Here is a 22444-nt window from a genome sequence, read left to right as displayed (position 1 = left end):
TTCATAATTTCATTTTGGGAATGATTCAAGTTCTTATGTAGCTGCCTTGCTGTATACCAGGCACCCCCAAACTGCGGCCCTCCAGATGTTTTGGCCTACAACTCCCATAGATCCCTAGCTAACAGGACCAGTGGTCAGGGATGATGGGAATTGTAGTCCAAAACATCTGGAGGGCCGAAGTCTGGGGGTGCCTGCTTTATACTTTCTGAATGTCCCATGATTACATTATAAAGTAGTTGTATTCTGTGTTATAAATCAAGCACCGCTCTGGAGTGCCTCTTCCTGTGCTCCAGTGTATTTCTTTTCAATGAAAAATTGGTGTGGTGCTGGCAAATGTTTATTCTGAAAGCGTGGCCCAGAGAAGAAAGCCTGGGAACCACAGCCATAGCATGAACTAGCTGGGAGGCATGTTTGCGCATACTATGGTGAGGGAGCAGGAACTTTATACTGCAATCCAGTGGTGCCTCTCTAGACGAATGCCCTGTAAGATGAATTTTTCGCTTAATGAAGAGATTTTTCGAGCGGAGGTTGCCTCGCAAGACGAATTCATTTTGTAAAAAAATCGTCTAGCGAATCACGGTTTCCCATAGGAATGCATTGAAATTCAATTAATGCGTTCCTGTGGGCAAAAAATCCCCCCCCAATGCATTCCTATGGGATTCGCTAGACGATTTTTTTGTTATACGAATTGACCCATGGAACGAATTAAATTCGTCTAGCGAGGCACCACTGTATGTAGAAGGAGGTGAGGGTTCTGCCACAGCATAGAAAAATCTTGTGTAACATGAGTCCGTGCCTTTCTTTCTTTAGGATTCGTGGACCCCTGAGGAATTGATTCCTGAAAACATGAAGGAAAAACAGAAGTAAGCACCAGAAGGTAGAGAGGCTGGGCTGATGCTTAGAAGGGGGAGCAATATTAAGCTGTAGCTTTTGCTTTTTTTGCTGAACTTTTTAATAGGGGAGAGTGTCTCATGTCCTCCATTTCTACAATTGATGGCCCTTTCTGTGTTTGTTTGTTAATCCAAGAGAAGATCAAGAGAAACAAAGGCTGAAAGCCCCAGATATGGGACAGCAGGAGCCGAGGGGTGAGTACCAGAAAATGAGCTGACACGCAAGAAGGAAAGGCTGACTAGGCAACAAGACTTGGTCACTGTGGTGGTTTGAGGGGAGTTGGGCATTGGTGAGTGAGATGAGCCAGAGGCTTCCTCTGAAGCTGGAGCTAAAGAGGAGAAGGGACGGACTCTGCCCCTTCCCCAGCTCCCAAGTTCAACTGAAGCCTGGGATTTGTTTTGGCTCTGTGCTTGCTAGGCAGAGGTAAGGAAACATAGAAAGTTGCCACCTCTCTCTGCGAACTAGAGGGGAGATGAAGGTGCGTGGCTTGAAGCAAGCCTCTCCCCGCAGTCCTGTTCCAAACTGTTGGAGGTGGGGCCTTGTTTTCTCTCTTCCTCTTCCCCTGCAAGGCTCCAAGTTTAGAGCTTTAGAAGGAGGGGGTCCTGGCAAAATGGAAGTTTGGGTTTGCTTATAACACTAGCAAAAAAAAAAATTGTTGACACTCCTGTTCAAGTTTTAGATTGAGCCTTGTGGCCTTTGGGAGAGGACTGAAGAATTTTGAACACAACCCGCTGCTTTCATCTTAATTAGGCGTTTCTGCTCCCAGTGAAAAACAACTAAAAAACTTTTTGACTACTTTGTCTGGAGCCGTGCTTGCAGCACAGGGTGGGGTGTTATTTATCGCTTGAATTAAGTCGGCTCTGAATTAAATTGGCTTTGGTGAATTTGGTGAAGCTTTATTTTTAAGGATTTACCCTGGGTTTGAAATCCCCTTTTGTTTCGTGATCTTTATTTTATAAACATGTAAATTGTGCGAAGGATAGCTCAGTTGGTAGAGCACAAGACTCTTAATCTCTGGGTCATGGGTTCGAGGACCCATGTTGGGCAAAAAGATTCCTGCATTGCAGGGGGTTGCACTAGATCAGGCATCCCCAAACTGCGGCTTACAACTCCCATGATCCCTAGCTAACAGGACCAGTGGTTGGGGAAGATGGGAATTGTAGTCCAAAACATCTGGAGTGCCGAAGTTTGGGGATGCCTGACTGGGACCCAGTGCTGAAGCTTCCAAACTCATGTTAAATCAGATAGACTCAGAGGTTGCTTAAGAAGCAGCTGTATGCTGAGAAATCGGATAGTGCTAGGGAATTAGGAGTTTATTCACCATATTTAAGAGCAGCCCTGCTGGATCAAGCCAATTCATCATCATCATCATCATCATTTTTAATTTGTATACCATCTTTCTATCTTACAATACCCAAGACGGTTTACAAGCTGAAGAAACAAGGAATGTACACCGTATAACAATCTAATGCAATACAAAAATGTGATAATAAAACATAACTTTAAAATACGCAACCTACATCAAATAAGTATACCTGAAGGAGCGTCTCCACCCCCATCATTCTGCCCAGACACTGAGGTCCAGCGCCGAGGGCCTTCAGGCGGTTCCCTCGCTGCGAGAAGCCAAGTTACAGGGAACCAGGCAGAGGGCTTTCTTGGTAGTCAGCGAGGTAAATAATTACCTGACATTTAGAAGACATCTGAAGGCAGCCCTGTTCAGGGAAGTTTTTAATGTGTGACATTTTAAGGTACAGTGGTGCCTCGACGTACGAATTTAATCCGTTCCGAAGGCACCTTCGTAGTTTGAAAAATTCGTAAGTCGAAAAACGCCATTGGAAACGCGATTTCCCATAGGAATGCATTGGAAACAGAAAAATTTGAAGTTGAAGCAACCCTATCTAAAAATTCGTAAGTCGAAAAATCCCTATCTAAAACCACCGCGGTTTCCTTTTGGATGTCGAGACATTCGTAAGCACGCGGCCATTAACCCCATTTGTAAGTCGAAAAATTTGGTTGTCGAGTCGTTCGTAAGTCGAGGTACCACTGTGTTTTAAATCTTTGTTGGAAGCCACCCTGAGTGGCTGGGAAACCCAGCCAGATGGGCGGGGTACAAATAATAAATTATTATTATTAGTAGTAGTAGTAGTAGTAGAAGTAGTAGTGGTAGTAACATTCAACATTCCTTAGAATAGTATAGAATAATATTAACTATCAGCATATAAAAATTAAACAGAAATCCACTCTTAACAATTACAATAAATAATTTCTAAACTACGATCAGTAAAACAACGGCAAGCCACAGTGTATAAAATAATACAAATTGAGAAGCAGAGACTGGAGGGTGGGGCAAGGCAGGTGGAAGGAGGCCTTGCCTGATGAAGTCTCTCCCAATTGCCATATAATCCAGCATTCTGTCCTCACAGTAGCCAACAAGATGCCTCTGGGAAGCAGGACTCGAGCACAACAGCCCTCTCCCACTCTTGATTTCGGCAGCTGGTATTCTGAGCCATACTGCACCTGATTACAGAGGCCGTGTAACCATCACAGAGCATAAAGCCATTGACAGCCTCACCCTCCATGCAAACTTGTGTTGGGTCCATAGCTGCTTTTGCAGAGCCAGGCAGCACCCTTGCGGTGGCAGTGTTCGCTCATGCACAGGGCTTGCAGCTGCAGTGTTGCCTTATGCACATGTGTTGTATCCATGCCAAAGCGCATTCCCTCCCAGAAGGATCATTTTGCCCCCTTTCTGCGCAGTGCAGGGGCACACACTCGTCTGATTTGATGCTGTTCCTTTGGCCATCTGCACAGCAGATGGGAATGAAAGTGAGGCCAGCGGTGGCTGCCCTGCCGGCATGACCCAGGGGATAGTACTGCCAGAGAGGAGAATGCAAGCACCGTGCTATGCCTCCTTTTTGGACAACAGCTCCTCTACTTTCAGCTGGGACCTAAACTGTTGTTTCGGAATGGGAGAGGTGTCTGGCTGGTGTAGTGTACCATGCATGTTCATAGGTAGTAGCCCGTGACTTTATCAGCAAAGATGGTATAAGGATTTGGTTCTTATGCCAAGGTTATAGCAAATTTACAAGGTGAAAATTAGCAATAGCTGGATTGCAAATCACACACTGTTTGCTAGTGTACTAAACGTGAATAAAGTATACTAAGGATCTATCTGTATGACAAATCCTGAATGTCATCAAGTCTCCTAGTGGTCTTGCTCATTGGTCTTACATAATTTTATACTTTTCTTACTTTAACCATTTCCAAAAATTAAAACAAAAGGTTCTTTCAAACCTTCAGACCTCCTTCCCTCCCTCCATGGGTTCCATATTCAATGAAAAATATTTTGCATCTTTTACCATTATCTAAAAGGTAAAGGGACCCCTGACCATTCGGTCCAGTCGTGACCGACTCTGGGGTTGCGCGCTCATCTCGCATTATTGGCCGAAGGAGCCGGCGTATAGTTTCCAGGTCATGTGGCCAGCATGACAAAGCCGCTTCTGGCAAACCAGAGCAGCACATGGAAACGCCGTTTACCTTCCCGCTGTAGCGGTTCCTATTTATCTACTTGCATTTTGACGTGCTTTCGAACTGCTAGGTTGGCAGGAGCTGGGACCTAGCAACGGGAGCTCACCCCGTCACAGGGATTCGAACCGCCGACCTTCTGATCAGCAAGCCCTAGGCTCAGTGGTTTAACCACAGCGCCACCTGGGTCCCCTCCATGGGTTCCATATTCAATGAAAAATATTTTGCATCTTTTACCATTATCTATCTATCTGTAAAACCACAGAGCCTAGGGCTTGCTGATCAGAAGGTCAGCGGTTCGAATCCCTGTGACGGGGTGAGCTCCCGTTGCTTGGTCCCAGCTCCTGCCCACCTAGCAGTTCGAAAGCACATCAAAGTGCAAGTAGATAAATAGGGACCGCTCCGGCGGGAAGGTAAACGGCGTTTCCGTGCGCTGCTCTGGTTCGCCAGAAGCGGCTTTGTCATGCTGGCCACATGACCTGGAAGCTGTACGCCGGCTACCTCGGCCAATAACGCGAGATGAGCACCGCAACCCCAGAGTCAGTCACGACTGGACCTAATGGTCAGGGGTCCCTTTACCTTTTTATCTGTATATATCCATAGTTACTGTGAGGGACAGGGGATATCGCGAAGTCCCTCCCCTCTTGAGTTCAAGCCCATCACCGACCACAGGGGAAAGCAGAGGGAGCTCCGATTCCAGTGGGGAAGCAGGAAGTCGGGTCCGAGGCTCAGGCAAGGTAGCGGAGCCAGGGTCCCAGGTGGGACAGGAAGGGGCAAGTAAGGGGGGGAGACCCATCCCCCCAACTCCGGAATTACGCAGAAAGAGGAGGGGAAAGAGGATGGGGCTTCCAAGGCTTTTGTGTTGGGGAAAGACGCGCCAAAAGTCATTCGGAGGTTCTGATACCGACTGACCACATCACTCCGTGTAAATAGCAATGACTTCAGCACTGTAAATACGCAGCACCAATAAAAGAATAAAATGCAGAGCTGCGTAGCGTCGTTACTCTGAAGTAGCCTACTCCGGCCACTGTGACAGCAACCTCCGAATCTTTTTTTGGGGCTACTTTGGAGTTGCCGGGATGAGCGTGTCAGAGGCGGAGAGATGGCGGCAGATCGCGGAGAAAGCCCAGGAAGACCTGCAGCAGCTGTCGCTGCAGGCGCAGGGGGAATTAAAAGCAGCTAAAGAAGAGACTAAGAAGGTCCAGGACGACCGGCTACAACTTGCGGAACAGGTGAGAGCGCTTCAGGAAAGAGAGCAGCAGTTAAGGGCGGTGGCGGTAGACCTCCAAAGCAAGCTGGATGCAGAGAAAGACAAGGCGGGAGGGGCCCCCCAAGTCCAAGTGCTGCCAGGAAGGAGAGCCGGGACCCTAGTAAGCAAGTTCAATGGAGACCCGAGGGAATATCATGGCTTTGAGACTGAAATCGTGTATGCTCTTGAGCTGCACCATAATGAGTTCCACGATGATGAGCACAGGGTAGCGTTTATTGTGGAGCACCTTACCGGGGCAGCCAGGGAGTGGCTAAGACCGTTAATCGCAACCAAGAATCCTTGCATGAAAAATGTCAAACAATTTCTAGAAGGTTTGAAAACGATGTATTCGTCCGATAGTCATATGGACCAGACTAAGGAGGAACTTCATAATTTACGCCAAGGAAATATGACAGTTCGCGCATATTGGGCGAAATTCACCATGCTGGTGCACAGACTGGGGTGGGAACTAGAGTCGCCTCCTATGCAAGCGGCGTTCTACTTGGGTTTGCACGAGGAGGTGAAGGATGAGCTCTCGAGAGGTCCAAAGCCCAGTACTATGGATCAGCTGAGCAAAGCGGCTCTGGTGGTGGGGGTGAGACAGGAATCCCGGTGGAGCGACAAGCAAGCAACGCGCGCAAAGCGGGCTTGGTTCCCACGGTCGCAGGAGAAGCCACTCCCCCAACAACCCTTTCAAGCCACGCCTGGGGCCAGCCAGGACCAGGAGCCCATGCAGATTGATAGCGCGCGCGCGCGGGCTTTTCAAACCCCAGCGGCGCCAAGACGCAAGGAGGGAAGGGGCGGGAATTGCTTTCTCTGCAACTCCCCCCAGCATCTCGTCAGAGACTGCCCACATCGCAGAGAGTGGCAAGGAAAGGCGGGAACGGTGGTGCCCTCCCCCACTGACGCAGCACCACAGCAGGGAAACGGGAAAGCCTGGCTGCAGGAGACAAGGGGCAGCAGCCAGGCACAGTCAGCAGACAACAGCCCCAGCCCGCCCACCCGCACAGAGCGGAGCAGAGCCAGCCCACCCCTCCCAGAGCAGGAGTGGTTCTAGAAGTCACGCTAACGCTCCCAAATGGCTATCCATTGACGGTCCTCGCCCTAATTGACAGTGGTGCCTCAGCCAACTTCTTCTCGAGAAACTTTGCAGAAGAGCACCAGATCCAGCTTCTGCAGCTGGATTTTCCTCTGCACGTGGCAACCATTGACGGCAGAGAGTTGCTGGGAGGGGCCATCACACATCAAACCCCCCCCCATGAGAATGACGGTGGGAAGGCACTCAGAGACACTGGCATTCAACGTCACCACCATCTCAGACCCCCCCATCGTTTTGGGCATGAGCTGGCTGGCGCGCCACGACCCCTCCATCAGTTGGCACCAGAGATGCATCACGTTTGGGTCGGACTTTTGTCTGGAACATTGCATGCAGCACCAACCAGGGGAGGGGCCTCCGATAGCCACGGTGGCCACCATGCATGTCAAAGGGGGTGAGGCGATACCCAAGCCGTACTGGGACCTGCAGGAGGTCTTCAGCGAAACGGAGTCCGACCACCTACCCCCGCACAGGCCTTTTGACTGCCAGATCAACCTGGTGCCAGGGGCGACGATACCCCCAGCCAAGCTGTACGCCATGTCAGACCAGGAACTGGAGGATCTGCGCGCTTTCATCGACAAGAACCTCAAGCGGGGGTTCATCAGAGAAAGCAAGGCAGCAGGGGGCAGCCCGGTCTTCTGGGTGGACAAGAAAGACACGCAACAGCGCCGTCTTGTGGTGGATTTTAGACGGCTGAATTCAGTGACAGAGCCAGTGGCTTTCCCCATGCCCAGAGTGGACGATCTCCTGACAGCCGCACGCAGGGGCAAGATTTTCACCAAGCTGGACCTAAGGGGGGCGTACAACTTGATCAGGATCCGGGAAGGCGATGAATGGAAAACCACGATGTTCACGCCTCTGGGCTCTTTTGAATATCTGGTGATGCCCTTCGGGTTGCAAGGGGGCTCAGCATGCTTCCAGGCTTTCATGCACCACTTCCTGGGGTCCCTCCTTTTCAAGAACTGCTTGGTCTTCCTGGATGACATCCTTATCTATTCCAATGATCCAGTGCAGCATGTGAAAGATGTCAGGGAGGTGTTGCAGCGCCTGAAGGAGAACCACCTGTATGTGAAGCTGGAGAAGTGCAAGTTTCACACCAAAGAGGTGGACTTCCTGGGCTACAAGCTGTCAGACAAGGGGCTGGCGATGGACAAGGACAAGGTGCAGGCCATCCTGGACTGGCACAGCCCCAGGACGCGCAAAGATGCCCAACGCCTACTAGGCTTCGCCAACTTCTACAGGAAGTTCATCAAGAATTTCTCTCGCGTTACGGCTCCCATCACTGACTGCCTGAGAGGCAAGCAGAAGTTCAGGTGGACACCAGAGGCGCAAGCAGCGTTTGAAAGCCTCAAGAGGGTGTTCGCCTCAGACCAGAACCTGTTCCACGTGGTTCAGGACGCGCCCCTACGCGTTGAGACAGATGCTTCTGATAAAGCTGTGGGCGCCATTTTGTTGCAACTGGACGCCAACAGAGAGTGGAGACCCTGTGCCTTCTTCTCCAGGAAGTTGACCCAGCCAGAGCGCAACTACACGGTGTTTGATAAAGAACTTCTTGCGATCCACGCGGCGTTCAAGCATTGGAGACACTTCCTGGTGGGCGCCAAGCACCCCATCCAGGTGTGCACAGACCACAAGAACCTGGAGTTCTGGAGAACTGCCAGGGTGCTCAATCAGCGGCAGATACGGTGGGCAGAGTTCTTCTCGAACTTCAACTTCTCCATCCACTACATCCCGGGAGAGCAGAATGTCAGGGCGGATGCCCTCTCCCGCAAGCCAGAGTACATGGAGGAGGAGGCGCCACCAGCACCCAGGCACATTTTCCCCCCGTCAGCATGGTCCTGCGGAGCAGCAGTGGTGAGCGAGGCAGAACTCACAGCACTGACGGCAGCGGATGAATTTGCCAACCGCATCTTCAGAGAACTGAGAGGGGGGAGGGAGCAGGCAAAAGACTTTGCAGAACGCAGGGGGCTGCTTTTCTACAAGGGTGCACTGTACCTGCCCACCACCCAGCTTAGACGTACGGTCCTCAAGCAGATGCACGACAACCCAACGGCGGGTCATTTTGGAAGGGACAAAACCGCTCACCTAGTCATGAGACACTTCTGGTGGCCAGGGGTGCGGGAAGATGTTCGAGACTATGTACGGGGCTGTGACACCTGCCAGCGGGCAAAGGTGGTCAGAGCAGCGCCACCAGGATTGCTGGAGCCCTTAGCCACACCACACAGGCCGTGGGAAGTGGTGTCCATGGACTTCATCACAGATCTGCCTTCTTCCAGGGGCAAGACCGCAGTGTTGGTGGTGGTGGACCTCATGTCCAAAATGTGCCACTTTATACCGTGTGCCAGGGCGGTCTCGGCAGAAGAGACAGCCAAACTGTTTGTTGACCACGTATTCCGACTGCATGGATTACCTTTAAGGGTTATTTCGGATCGTGGCCGCCAATTTGTTTCCAGGTTCTGGCGGCGGCTCATGAACCTCCTGCAGGTGGAGGTCAGCTTGTCGACGGCTAGACACCCGCAGACCAACGGACAGGCGGAGAGGGTCAACGCCATTCTGCAGCAGTACCTGAGATGCTACGTCAGCCAGCGGCAAACAGACTGGGTGGATCGCCTGCCACTGGCAGAATTTGCCTACAACAATGCGGTGCACGTCTCCACAGGGGTGTCGCCCTTTAAGGCCAATTACGGGCGCGACCTCAGATCTTTCCCAGAGAGGGAGGGGGAGGAGGAGGAGGAGGGCCCACAGGCTGAGGATTGGGCAGAGGAACTGGAGACGGTGCACCAGCAGCTCAGAGAACACTTGGAGAGGGCCAAGGAAGCGTACAAAAAGGGGGCAGATCGCCACAGGCGACAAGGGGAGGTCATCAGGGTGGGGGACAAGGTTTGGTTGTCCTCGGAGGGCCTTCCCACCAGAGGGAGGTGCAAAAAGCTGGCACCCAGACGGCTGGGCCCCTTCACGGTCACGCAACAGGTCAACCCGGTGGCATACAGGCTGGCACTGCCAGAGGACATGAGGGTGCATCCAGTGTTTCATAGATCGCTGCTGTCGCCGTACAGGGAAAGCAGCAGGCTCCGAGACAGCGAACAAACCCCCGAGGGAGGGGGGGAGAGGGGAGGCAGGGAGCAACTAAATGAAGCCACGGCCATCCTTGATTCACGGAGAGGGGTGGGGGGCCTGGAGTACCTCATGGCATGGGAGGACGCTCCACCATCCCAGAATGAATGGGTCCCAGCCACTCAGATACAGGAGGAATTCTTGGTGGAAGAATTTCACGCCCTCTTTCCCCACAGACCCAAGCCCTGGCACATGGAAAGGGAGGGGGAGGAGGAGGAGGCACGGGAGAGCAGCTCACCATGGCGCTGGGAAGCGGAGTTTGAGGAATCGGGAGACGAGGTATGGGTGTCACCAAGATCCACCCAGTCAGAGGCAGAAGCAGATTGGCAGCACATTTTTACCCCCACCAGCTCGGACGCCACGGACTTTTTGGGATTCCAGTCCTCCCAGGCGGAAGGGGGGGCCTCGCAGGACTGGGCGGAGGTGTTCACACCAACGGGCTCGGAAAGCACTGAGTTCTTAGGCTTCCAGTCGTCACCGACACCTGGGGGGGACCTGGGGAGGGGAGAAGGGGAGCTTGGGAGGGGGGTGGATGTGAGGGACAGGGGATATCGCGAAGTCCCTCCCCTCTTGAGTTCAAGCCCATCACCGACCACAGGGGAAAGCAGAGGGAGCTCCGATTCCAGTGGGGAAGCAGGAAGTCGGGTCCGAGGCTCAGGCAAGGTAGCGGAGCCAGGGTCCCAGGTGGGACAGGAAGGGGCAAGTAAGGGGGGGAGACCCATCCCCCCAACTCCGGAATTACGCAGAAAGAGGAGGGGAAAGAGGATGGGGCTTCCAAGGCTTTTGTGTTGGGGAAAGACGCGCCAAAAGTCATTCGGAGGTTCTGATACCGACTGACCACATCACTCCGTGTAAATAGCAATGACTTCAGCACTGTAAATACGCAGCACCAATAAAAGAATAAAATGCAGAGCTGCGTAGCGTCGTTACTCTGAAGTAGCCTACTCCGGCCACTGTGACAGTTACCAAAGTTCATTTCACATTAGAAGTTCATTGTATCCCTGCCCGACTGGCATGTTCTCCCCCTCCTGGGCGATCATTCGGGAGCTTCTTAAGCATTCTCCAGCCCGAACATCACAGTGACTGGTGCCAGAAGACACCAGCACACTTTAGGGATCCACAGAGGTTGCGCAGTTGTGCAACAGAACTCAGTAGCGCAGCATTTGGCTAATCTACTTTATTTACATATAAACACACACAGAGCTCTTCAACATGGCTCCCTCTCTCTCTAGCATCACACAGCAAATAGAAAGAACAGTCCCACTTCAGGAACACAGTAAGACAAACATCCTGTCTACGTCACATCCCACTCTGTGGAATGAAAACACATACAGTCATATGGCAGACAACAAACCTATGGCTGCACACAGGGAATGAATCTCCAACAGTTTATTTCCTTGACGTCTGATGGGAGGGCGTTCCACATGGCGGGTGCCACTACTGAGAAGGCCCTCTGCTTGGTTCCATGTAACTTTGCTTCTTGCAGTGAGGGAACCACCAGAAGGTTCTCAGAGCTGGACCTCAGTGTCCGGGCAGAACGATGGGGGTGGAGACGTTCCGTCAGGTATGCAGGGCCAAGGCCATTTAGGGCTTTAAAGGTCAGCACCAACACTTTGATCTGTGTTCAGAAACGTACTGGGAGCCAATGTAGATCTCTCAGGACTGGTGTTATGTGGTTCCGGCGGCCACTCCCTGTCACCACTCTAGCTGCTGCATTCTGGATTAATTGCAGTTTCCGGGTCACCTTCAAAGGTAGCCCCACGTAGATCGCATTGCAGCCACACTGGCTATGTTCTGTCCCTGCTGTTGGAAGCGACCTCTGTTATATGGTCTTGCAGGTCTTCTCCCTACACATTAGGGAAGCAACACATAAATGACTAGGGACTGTAAGGAGATCAATTTCCTCCCTGTTTATTTACACCCCTTGGGCACAGCAGAAGGATAGCATTGCCTCATGTGTGCATTCCTATACCGTCTTGCTCATCTCATTTCCCCAGAGCCACTTGCTTTCGAGGGCATCTCCATCACCATGGACTCCCAGCAGCTCAATGGCTCCCAAAGAGTTGTCTTGGACAGAGTCCTGACTGAATCTGAATGCAAAGACATCCTCCGCCTGGCCAAGGTAAGGAGAAGTGCCAGCACCTGTTCTGCATCACCCCCCGCCAACAGCAGGAAAGGGAGCCAAGAGCAGCCCTAGGTCCCTAACATTGTTTCTATACGTTTCAGGCAGCTGGAGGAACAGAAGGCGGCTACCGTGGCAGGCGTTCGCCGCACACTCCCCATGAGAAATTTGAAGGATTAACCGTGTTAAAGGCTCTGCAGGTAAATGTCTTTATTATTATTATTTTAATTGAATTTATATACTGCCCTATACCCGGAGGTCTCTCTCAGGGTGGTTCACCGAAAAGATCACAATATATAAAATCAAAATAAAAACAAGAGCCCAATAACACCCCTCCAAAAAAGAGCCACATTTTAAAAGGGTATAGGACAGGCATCCCCAAAGTGCGGCCCTCCAGATGCTTTGGCGTACAACTCCCATGATCCCTAGCTAACAGGACCAGTGGTTGGGGAAGATGGGAATTGTAGTCCAAAACATCTGGAGGGCCGAAGTTTGGGGATGCCTGGTATAGGATGTCAAGCAGGTCAACCAAAGGCCTGGTTAAAAAGGAACGTTTTTGCCTGGCACCTAAAGGTATAAAATGAAGGTGCCAGGCGAACTTCCCTGGGGAGAGCATTCCACAGACGGGGAGCCACTGCAGAGAAGGCCCGTTCTCATGTTGCCACCCTCCGGACCTCTCGAGGAGGCACACGAAGAAGGGACTCAGAAGATGATCTCAGGTGGTCCTTGAGGTATTGTGGTTGTGAGCCGTTTTAAGGCTTTTTAGATCAAAACCAGCACTTTGAATTGGGCCCTGGAACTAATCGGTAGCCAGTGCAGTCGAACCAGGATCGGTGTAATATGCTCAGACCATCTTGTTCTGGTGAGCAACCGGGCCACTGAATTCTGCACTAGCTGAAGTTTCCGAACCATCTTCAGAGGCAGCCCTACGTATTGCAGTAATCTAACCCTGAAGTTACCAGAGCATAGACAACAGTAGTTAGGCTATCCCTGTTGAGATAGGGGCATAGCTGGACCACCAGCCGCAGCTGATGGAAGGCACTCCAGGTGGCTTTAGAAGGGACAAGCTCCTGTTTCTAGGTGTTTCTTTGCATCTTCTCTGAAGCTAGAGAGAAACCAGAGCTGTGAGAACTTTAAGCCAGAGTACACTGTCAAGTAAAATAACAAAGAAGCTGTAAACAAGTACATTTTTAATTGGAGTTGAACACTATATGTGAGGCAATGTTGCCTGCTGTGTGTTTATCTACAATGCATGCGTAAAGACACACTCATGCATGTACAAACACACTTTCCTCCTGTGGTTGGAAATGACTGTAAAACATTCCTGTTGCTTCTTCTAGGGTAAAAAAAAAAATTCAGGAGGGAGAAATTTTCACCTGAGCAGTGGCAAGGGAGTGTTTAACCTTTTCCTTGGCCCAGTGCTTTTCTACTCTAGACCAAAACACTCCAGTAAGGATAATTTTCCCCTACAGGGTTTCAGATGTGTACATACAAATATGTATGTGAGGCCTCATGTGAGACAAACAGCTTGGGGGTGTGATTTTTAGCAAAGAAGTGGTTGGCGCAGAAAGGGCTTAGCACACAATCCAAACAATCTCTTCCTGAAGCTGTTTTGCCTTCCAAAAAAAAAAGCCATTGGGTTCTCTGAAACAAATTTGCATGTAATGTATAGTTTTGCCTTTATGTAGCCTTCATAGCCTGTGATGTATGCCTTTATTCATGTTCGCTGGCAAAGAGTTTCTGCAGGATTTTGAAGCACAAGAACGACTTTTTTTGGTTTTTCGTTTATTCAAAAAACAATGAATTTAGAAACATTATTGCACACAGCATCATGCTGCAGGCCAGAATCATAGAATTGTAGAGTCAGAAGGGACCACGAGGGTAATCTAGTCCAGCTCCATGCAATGCAGGAATCTTTTGTCCAATGTGGGGCTCAAACCTACAACCCTGAGATTAAGAGTCGCATGCTGTACCAGCTGAGCTATATCCCCTATACATCTCCTCCTTCGTGCCACCCAAGAACCATCTCATTATTAGTCTTGCTGCCCCTGAGGCAGGCAAGGAAAGACAGCCAAGGGAACCAGGGAGGAAGCAGCCATAGCATTTCCTTCTCTCACTTCATTGATGCTTTGAAAGGTAAACAGATATTACCCTGGCAGCCCTAACAAACAAGAAAAGTTGCACCAACTTCAATTCCCTCCTCTCCCTGATTGTTACATGTACAGCCCTGAGCAAGTTTGCAGGTGACACCAAATTGGGGGGGTGGGGTGGGGTGGCTAATACCCCAGAGGACAGGATCACACTTCAAAATGACCTTAACAGATTAGACAACTGGGCCAAAGCAAACAAGATGAATTTTAACAGGGAGACTACACTTGGGCAAAAAAATGAAAGGCACAAATACAGGATGGGTGACACCTGGCTTGAGAGCAATACATGTGAAAAGGATCTAGGAGTCTTAGTAGAGCACAACCTTGGCATGAGTCAACAGTGTGATGCAGCAGCTAAAAAAGCCAATGCAATTCTGGGCTGCACCAATAGGAGTATAGCATCTAGATCAAGGGAAGTAATTGTACCACTGTATTCCGCTCTGGTCAGACCTCACCTGGAATACTGTGTCCAGTTCTGGGCACCACAGTTCAAGAAGGATACTGACAAGCTGGAACGTGTCTAGAAGAGAGCAACCAAAATGGTCAAAGGCCTGGAAACGATGCCTTATGAGGAATGGCTCAGGGAGCTGGGTATCTTTAGCCTGGAGAAGAGAAGGTTAAGGGGTGATATGATAGCCATGTTCAAATATATAAAAGGATGTCATATAGAAGAGGGTGAAAGGTTGTTTTCTGCTGCTCCAGAGAAGCGGACATGGAGCAATGGATTCAAGCTACAAGAAAGAAGATTCCACCTAAACCAGGCATCCCCAAACTTCGGCCCTCCAGATGTTTTGGACTACAGTTCCCATCTTCCCTGACCACTGGTCCTCTTAACTAGGGATCATGGGAGTTGTAGGCCAAAACATCTGGAGGGCCGCAGTTTGGGGATGCCTGACCTAAACATTAGGAAGAACTTCCTGACAGTAAGAGCTGTTCAACAGTGGAATTTGCTGCCAAGGAGTGTGGTGGAGTCTCCTCCTTTAAGCGGAGGTCTTGACAGCCATCTGTCAGGAATGCTTTGATGGTGTTTCCTGATTGGCAGGGGGTGGGACTGGATGGCCCTTGTGGTCTCTTCCAACTCTATGATTCTATAGAAGCCCCCTCTCCTGCATTTTGCTAAGGAAACTGCTGCATATTGTTGTCTGTATCCTTTTTTCTCTTTCACATGTGTGCCTGGAGCTTCACCCAAGTAAGTGAGGGTTTCTGCAATGGCTTTTTGTCTTCTAGCTGGCTGAGGAAAGCACTGTGAGCTGGAGGGATGCTAAGCTTCTCTTGCAAGCCAGTGAGAAATCCCGAAAAATTGTGGAATCCTATTTCACCCCTGGCAAAGACCTCTATTTTTCATTCACGCATCTTGTGTGTCGCACGGCTGCAGAGGGTAAGGAACCTTGCCTCTTCTCATCGGGAGTCTTTTCTCAGCAGCACAATGTTCCACACTGAACAAGAGCATTTACTATTCTACATTGTTAGTTGGAAATACGACCCAGCTGATAAATATACTGCTTCAAAACAAACAATTTATAGAAGTGATGCAAACAATTCATTTGAAAGGCAGAGTAAAAGCCTTGGCTATGCTATTGTCATCTAATAAGGAGTGAACATCAGAGCTGAATCTTATGTCTGTAAATATTCTACAAATGCCAAAGTTTCAAATTTTTCTGTTTGCAAAATTTACACCAAAATTCCTAGAATTGTAGTGTTGGAAGGGAATCTGAGGACCATCTAGTAGTCCAAGTCCCCTGCAATGCAGGAATATGTAGCGGTCCCATATGGGGATTGAACCTGCAACCTTGGCCTTATCAGCACCACACTCTGGGGGCACTGTCATACAGTGGTTTCGCTCCTTCCTCCTGGGCCGTGTTCAGAAAGTGGTGGGGGGGGATGAGTGTTCAGACCCCTGGGTTCTCACTTGTGGGGTGCCTCAGTGTTCTGTCCTCTCCCCCATGTTTTTTAACATCTACATGCAGCCGCTGGGAGAGATCATCAGGGGGGTTGGGCTGGGTGTTCATCAGTATGCGGATGATACCCAGCTCTACCTCTCCTTCAAATCAGAACCAGTGACGGTGGTGAAGGTCCTGTGTGAGTGCATAGAGGCGGTTGGAGGATGGATGGCGGCTAACAGATTGAGGCTGAATCCTGACAAGACAGAAGTACTGTTTGTGGGGGACAGGAGGCGGGCAGGTGTGGAGGACTCCCTAGTCCTGAATGGGGTAACTGTGCCCCTGAAGGACCAGATGCGCAGTCTGGGAGTCATTTTGGACTCACAGCTGTCCAAGGAGGTGCAGGTCAATTCTGTATCCAAGGCAGCTGTTTATCAGCTCCATCTGGTACGCAGGCTGAGAATCCTACCTGCCTGCAGACTGTCTCACCAGAGTGGTGCATGCTCTAGTTATCTCTCGCTTGGACTACTGCAATGCACGTTACGTGGGGCTACCTTTGAAGGTGACCCGGAAACTACAACTAATCCAGAATGCGGCAGCTAGACTGGTGACTGGGAGCAGCCGCCGACACCACATAACACCGGTCTTGAAAGATCTGCATTGGCTCCCAGTACATTTCCGAGCACAATTCAAAGTGTTGGTGCTGACCTTTAAAGCCCTAAATGGCCTCGGTCCAGTATACCTGAAGGAGCGTCTCCACCCCCATTGTTTTGCCCAGACACTGAGGTCCAGTGCCGAGGGCCTTCTGGCGGTTCCCTCGTTGCGAGAAGCCAAGTCGCACCTGAAGGCAGCCCTGCTTAGAGAGGCTTTTAATCTTTAATCGATTATTTTATTCTTCTGTTGTAAGCCGCCCAGAGTGGCTGGGGAAACCCAGCCGGATGGGTGGGGTATAAATAAGAAATTATTATTATTAATTGCCTTGCCTTAGTCAAGTAATTACCCAGAACGGTATGCCCTGCACAGCTTCCTGTGTTCTGTCGTGAGCCGCCCAGAGTGGCTGGGCAAACCCAGCCAGATGGGTGGGGTATTAACAACAACAATAACAACAACAACAACAACAACACAATAAAAATGCTGGAATGGCAGATATCAAATATTTTATTATTATTTTTCATTATATTGATTTATTTCATTTCACTTATTTATTTCATCCTGTCCTTCCCAACAGGATGTATACTCCTCCAACATTTCCCCTTGCATTCTTCAACATTTTATGGTTTTCATTGGTGTTGTTTAGGAGAGCAGGAAAGTCGTATGGACCTCAGCCACCCAGTCCACGCTGACAATTGTCTCTTGGACCCAGAGGGCAACACGTGTTGGAGGGAGCCTCCTGCCTACATATACAGAGACTATAGGTGAGGCACGGAGGGGGGAGACTGATATATATGTATTTTAAAGAGCCACACGTACGTTCATTTATACACAATCCAGATGAAGGCGATATATTTATTCGGCCATCCGAAATGTTGCAAAATAGTGCGTAAGGTTTTGAGGACATGTTCATCAGGCTAGATCGGGGTTTCCTAAACTTGGGTCTCCAGCTGTTTTTGGACCGCAACTCCCATCATCCCTAGCTAGCAGGACCCAGCGCTCAGGGATGATGGGAAATGTAGTCCAGAAACAGTTGGAGACCCAGGTTTGGGAAACCCCAGGCTAGATGGTAAACAAAGCAAGCAGAGGGAAGTAGGAAAAAAAAGATGGGTGATGGTAAAGTTGGGACTCTGCATCTTGTAAGAGTGTTAATGTGGAATGTGGGAGGAGTTTCCAGGTGTTCAAATGGGGCCCTGTAGAACCCAAAAGCTTGCACACCTTTTTGTGCCATTTCTTGGGCTCCTTGATCACTGCAGATGGTGACAGCAGTCTCCTGGACAATGACAGCTCCCTTTCTCAAGCTCTGGGAGGAAGACCTTTCATTGCCTACAGACAGCCACCCAATCTTAAACAACTCCTCACCCACAATAATACAACCACCAGACTTAACATGGACACTGGTACCAGAGCCTGCAATAAACCCAGATGACAACTTTGCTGCCACATACACCCGGACAACACCATTACTGGCCCCAACAACATCCAACATACCATCTCAGGACTATTCAATTGCTCATCTTCTAACATTGTGTATGCCATCAAATGCCAACAGTGCCCTTCAGCTCTCTATATTGGACAAACAGGCCAAACCCTACGCCAAAGGATAAATGGACATAAATCTGACATCAGGAACCATAAGATAGAGAAACCAGTAGGAGAACCCTTCAATCTCCCAGGACATTCTATACAAGATCTCAAAGCAGCTGTTTTATTACAGAGAAATTTCAGGAACAGACTGGAAAGAGAAGTTGCTGAATTGGAACTAATTACCAAGCTTAAAACCATGGAGCCACCTGGGATGAATAGAGACATTGGATTCTTATCTCATTATGCATGATCAAGCTTTCTTTAGCACCTCAGCCCTTTTTCCCCCCCAGGACTAATTGCAGCCATCAGCAGCCGTTAACAGCCATCCACAGGTTTACCACTCCCATCAGCCCATCACCCATCCCCACCCACCCCCACCACCCTCTGTATATATATATATAAGGGCCTGACACTTCCGTTTCAAGTGTATCTGAAGAAGTGTGCATGCACACGAAAGCTCATACCAAAATAAAAACTTAGTTGGTCTTTAAGGTGCTACTGAAGGAATTTTTTTACAAAATTAAAAGATGCCTGCTTCTTGGGAGAAAAGCAATGACAAACCTAGACAGCATCTTAAAAAGCAGAGACATCACCTTGCCTACAAAGGTCCGTATAGTTAAAGCTATGGTTTTCCCAGTAGTGATGTATGGAAGTGAGAGCTGGACCATAAAGAAGGCTGATTGCCGAAGAATTGATGCTTTTGAATTATGGTGCTGGAGGAGACTCTTGAGAGTCCCATGGACTGCAAGAAGATCAAACCTATCCATTCTTAAGGAAATGAGTCCTGAGTGCTCACTGGAAGGACTGATCGTGAAGCTGAGGCTCCAATACTTTGGCCACCTCATGAGAAGAGAAGAATCCTTGGAAAAGACCCTGATGTTGGGAAAGATTGAGGGCACTAGGAGAAGGGGACGACAGAGGACAAGATGGTTGGACAGGGCATCTTAAGGCAGCCCTGTTTAGGGAAACTTTTAATGTTTGATGGATTTCTGTATTTTAATGTTTTGTTGGAAGCCGCCCAGAGTGGCTGGGAGAACCCGGCCAGATGGGCGGGGTATAAATAATATATTATTATTATTATTATTATTATTATTATTATTATTATTATTATTATTATTATTTTCGAGGCTACGAACATGAGTTTGACCAGACTGCGGGAGGCGGTGCAGGACAGGAGTGCCTGGCGTGCTGTGGTCCATGGGGTCACGAAGTGTCGGACACGACTAAACGACTAAACAACAACAACAGTTGGTTGGTTGGTTGGTTGACATTTTAGATGGCCTAGTAAAAAGTATTGCCTTCATAATGAATTTCAAAAGGTTTCTTATGGGCCAACTTGGCTGCCTTTTACATTTTGTGTTTGTTTGCCGTTCTTTGCTTCTGTTTAAAACCACAGCCCTGCAAACATTTCGGAAAGAGTTAAAGAACGTGCTCTGGGGTTTTGTTGACGTTGCAAATGCCAGTCAAGCATGCATGTGTAACAACACAAATCCTCACCCGAGGGGTGCCAGTCTCTGTGACAACGGTTCGTGTCCAACCTGGCTCTTGAAGACGAAGGAAGAACCTTGGAGCAAATCCCAGCTATCCATAATTTTGCCTGTCTCCCATTTCTCTGCAGTGCAATCCTCTACCTGAATGATGACTTCCAGGGGGGGAACCTTTTTTTCACTGAGATGGATGCTGTGACTGTTACAGTGAGTCTGGGCCATGGATTGGGGGTGGGGGAATGGCTGAGAAGGAACAACAGCTGTAGCTAGGATTCTGCCCCTCCCTTCCAACAGAACCTGACCTTGGCAACACAGCAGATTCAAATTGGGCAGTCAAAGGCAAATTCAGGCAAATTTCACCCTGGAACAGGCATTAACTCCTTGTCGACTGGCATGCCTGGCTCTGCTAATTGCAGCATTCCCTTCACCTTTTTGTCCCTCTTCATTGTGCAATTCGCTCCAGAGCAGGGGGACCAACATCCCATCAACAGCTCACAAAGTTGCCATCCAACTTGGCGCCCCAAGGAGAAGATGAGCTGGGGAAGGGGAAACGGGCGGGCGTATGGGAAAGCCGCCGATTCACACCAGTCTCCCTCTTTCTCTTTCTGTGCGGCAGGCCGAGGTGCGCCCGAAATGTGGAAGGCTGGTGGCGTTCAGCTCTGGCGGGGAGAACCCTCATGGCGTGTGGGCTGTGACCCGTGGAAGGCGCTGTGCCATTGCCCTCTGGTACACCCTCTTTCCAGAGCATGCAGAGCAGGTAACACAAAGCAAAGGAAGAGCTGGAGGACTTAGGAATGAGGGAGCCAGTGGGCATTGTCCAAAGGCATATATACTTAAGTAAAATGGGGGCTGGGCTGGAGGTGAGATGAGGATAGCCTGTGCGGCGCATCCAAGCAGCACGTGGTAGAATTTAACACATACACACCGTGTGGATTCCTGGAGGAGGAAATACCACTTATAGATTTGATTTGATTTACAGTATTGTATTTCTATGCAGCTTTTCATTCAAATGAATCCCAAAGCTACTTACAAACAATAAATAACAACATGATAAGCCATAATAGAACATCACAAATACAGCATAAATCATATAAAACAATTAACAAACTATCAATAAAACAATTACAATCTATAAAACAGCAACTGAAAAATAAAATAAACATCGCAATTACAACAAAAGTCAAATGATTAACAAATCAATACGGCATTTATAATATATAAAACAATATTGACAACTTAACAGAATAGCAACTTTTTAAAAAAGCTAAGCGCTGTTAAGCTCATAGACACTCTCATAATTCATCATCTTTCACTCTGTTTGGTTCATTCAAATAAATATAAAATACACTTAATGCTTGTTATTAAGCCAGCTCAGGCCTTCAGCAAGGAGACCATCAACTAGCAAAGTGCTGCTCTTCAAGACTCCTTCTGCCTTTCTAACTAGGCACGCCAACTCTAGGGGGCCGAGGTATCTTCGGCCCCCTTGATATTTGTGTGAAAGGGGCCCAGCCCCCTCAGTGTTGAAGGGGCTCAGCGCATGTTGTAGAAGGCTGCGGCTGCACAGCGTGGCATCGGGAGATGCCACAGGGACTGGCGCAGCCTGGGATAAGGTCACACCGGCGTGCACGGTGTTGAGAGATGTCGTGGGGTCTGACGCAGCCTAATGGAAGGCCGCAGCAGCCTGTGTGGTGTTGGGAGATGTGTGTGATGTCACATGGTATGTGGCTGGCCCCCTCAATCTTGGGGGGTGACCTGGCGCCTCTGTTTCCAGCACATACAATCTTCTCACTCTCTTGTTGTAGGAACGGGCCCAGGCAGAAGAGCTGATGAGGCAGAAGGAGGCAGAACAGGAACAGTTGCATTCAGAGGAGGAGGAGCGTGCAGGTGCAGAACCCAGTGGCGGGGACTCCCCAGAGCCCCCAACTCCAAAAGGAAGAGCCAGGTCCACTAGCCAAAGGACCAGGTCAAACTCAGACTCTGGGATGCAGTCCACGAGGCTGCGAGCCAAAGATGAATTCTGAGTACGTTGGACATGCACAAGCCTTTCAGATTTTGTAGCAGCTCGTGGCTAGTGAATGACTTGGGAGTTTTTGCCCTGTGCTAGGCATTGTGGCAAGGCAGCTTTGCTTCTCCATGTGGCACCACCAGAAATTACATCAGAAGGTGACTTGGGGGTCCTTGGATCATGCCCGCCCAAATTAGCCGGAGAATCGTTTGGCCCCAACTGGGATGCCTGTGAACCAGGAATAATCCATGCTACAACTCTCTCATCTCAGCTATAGCCTCTCATCTATAATAGGACTGTTGTAAGGGTGACTGAGATAACATGAGAAGTGCTTTGACCATTCTGAAGTGCTATATAAATGTTGAATATCATTCTTCTACCAGCCCCGTTTTTCACATAGTCATTTGAAGGAATTAAAAAAAACAGGAGGAGGGCACCATCAGAAATGGATGGGTCTGAGAAATTTTGTTGTGATGGAAACGCACACTTCTGGAACCAGCCAGGCCAGAGCAGGAATCTGTGGTGGGCAAGTTAAGAAATGAACAAGTGGGGAAACCTGAGCAGACCTTTCCTAGTCCTGAGGAAATGAAGAGTAAAAAAGCAGAGAGAAAGAAATGCTAAGAATGTACTTGCGCCAATTAATTTTCTGAGATATATCCTAGGAACAGCTTGTGCTATCTGTGCCAGATC

The 22444-nt window shown here is 49.3% G+C and overlaps 1 protein-coding gene across 1 annotated transcript in view; it reads left to right on the top strand.

Moving 5' to 3' along the window:
• Positions 1-22136, top strand: part of P3H3 (prolyl 3-hydroxylase 3) — a 31635-nt gene extending 9499 nt beyond the window's left edge. Inside the window, exons 7-15 of the mRNA XM_088658322.1 lie at positions 811-863; positions 1027-1085; positions 11870-11994; positions 12099-12194; positions 15372-15522; positions 17322-17439; positions 19881-19956; positions 20366-20506; positions 21552-22136. Of these exons, the coding sequence (XP_088514448.1) occupies positions 811-863; positions 1027-1085; positions 11870-11994; positions 12099-12194; positions 15372-15522; positions 17322-17439; positions 19881-19956; positions 20366-20506; positions 21552-21770 (1038 nt within the window). The 3' untranslated portion in view covers positions 21771-22136. The remainder of the gene's footprint in view (positions 1-810; positions 864-1026; positions 1086-11869; positions 11995-12098; positions 12195-15371; positions 15523-17321; positions 17440-19880; positions 19957-20365; positions 20507-21551) is intronic.
• Positions 22137-22444: the final 308 nt, after the last annotated feature.

Source organism: Zootoca vivipara, chromosome 15 (assembly GCF_965207765.1).
Source record: "Zootoca vivipara chromosome 15, rZooViv2.hap1.1, whole genome shotgun sequence".
In the NCBI taxonomy this organism is placed as follows: domain Eukaryota; kingdom Metazoa; phylum Chordata; class Lepidosauria; order Squamata; family Lacertidae; genus Zootoca; species Zootoca vivipara.
This window is presented reverse-complemented; position numbering and strand designations above follow the sequence as displayed.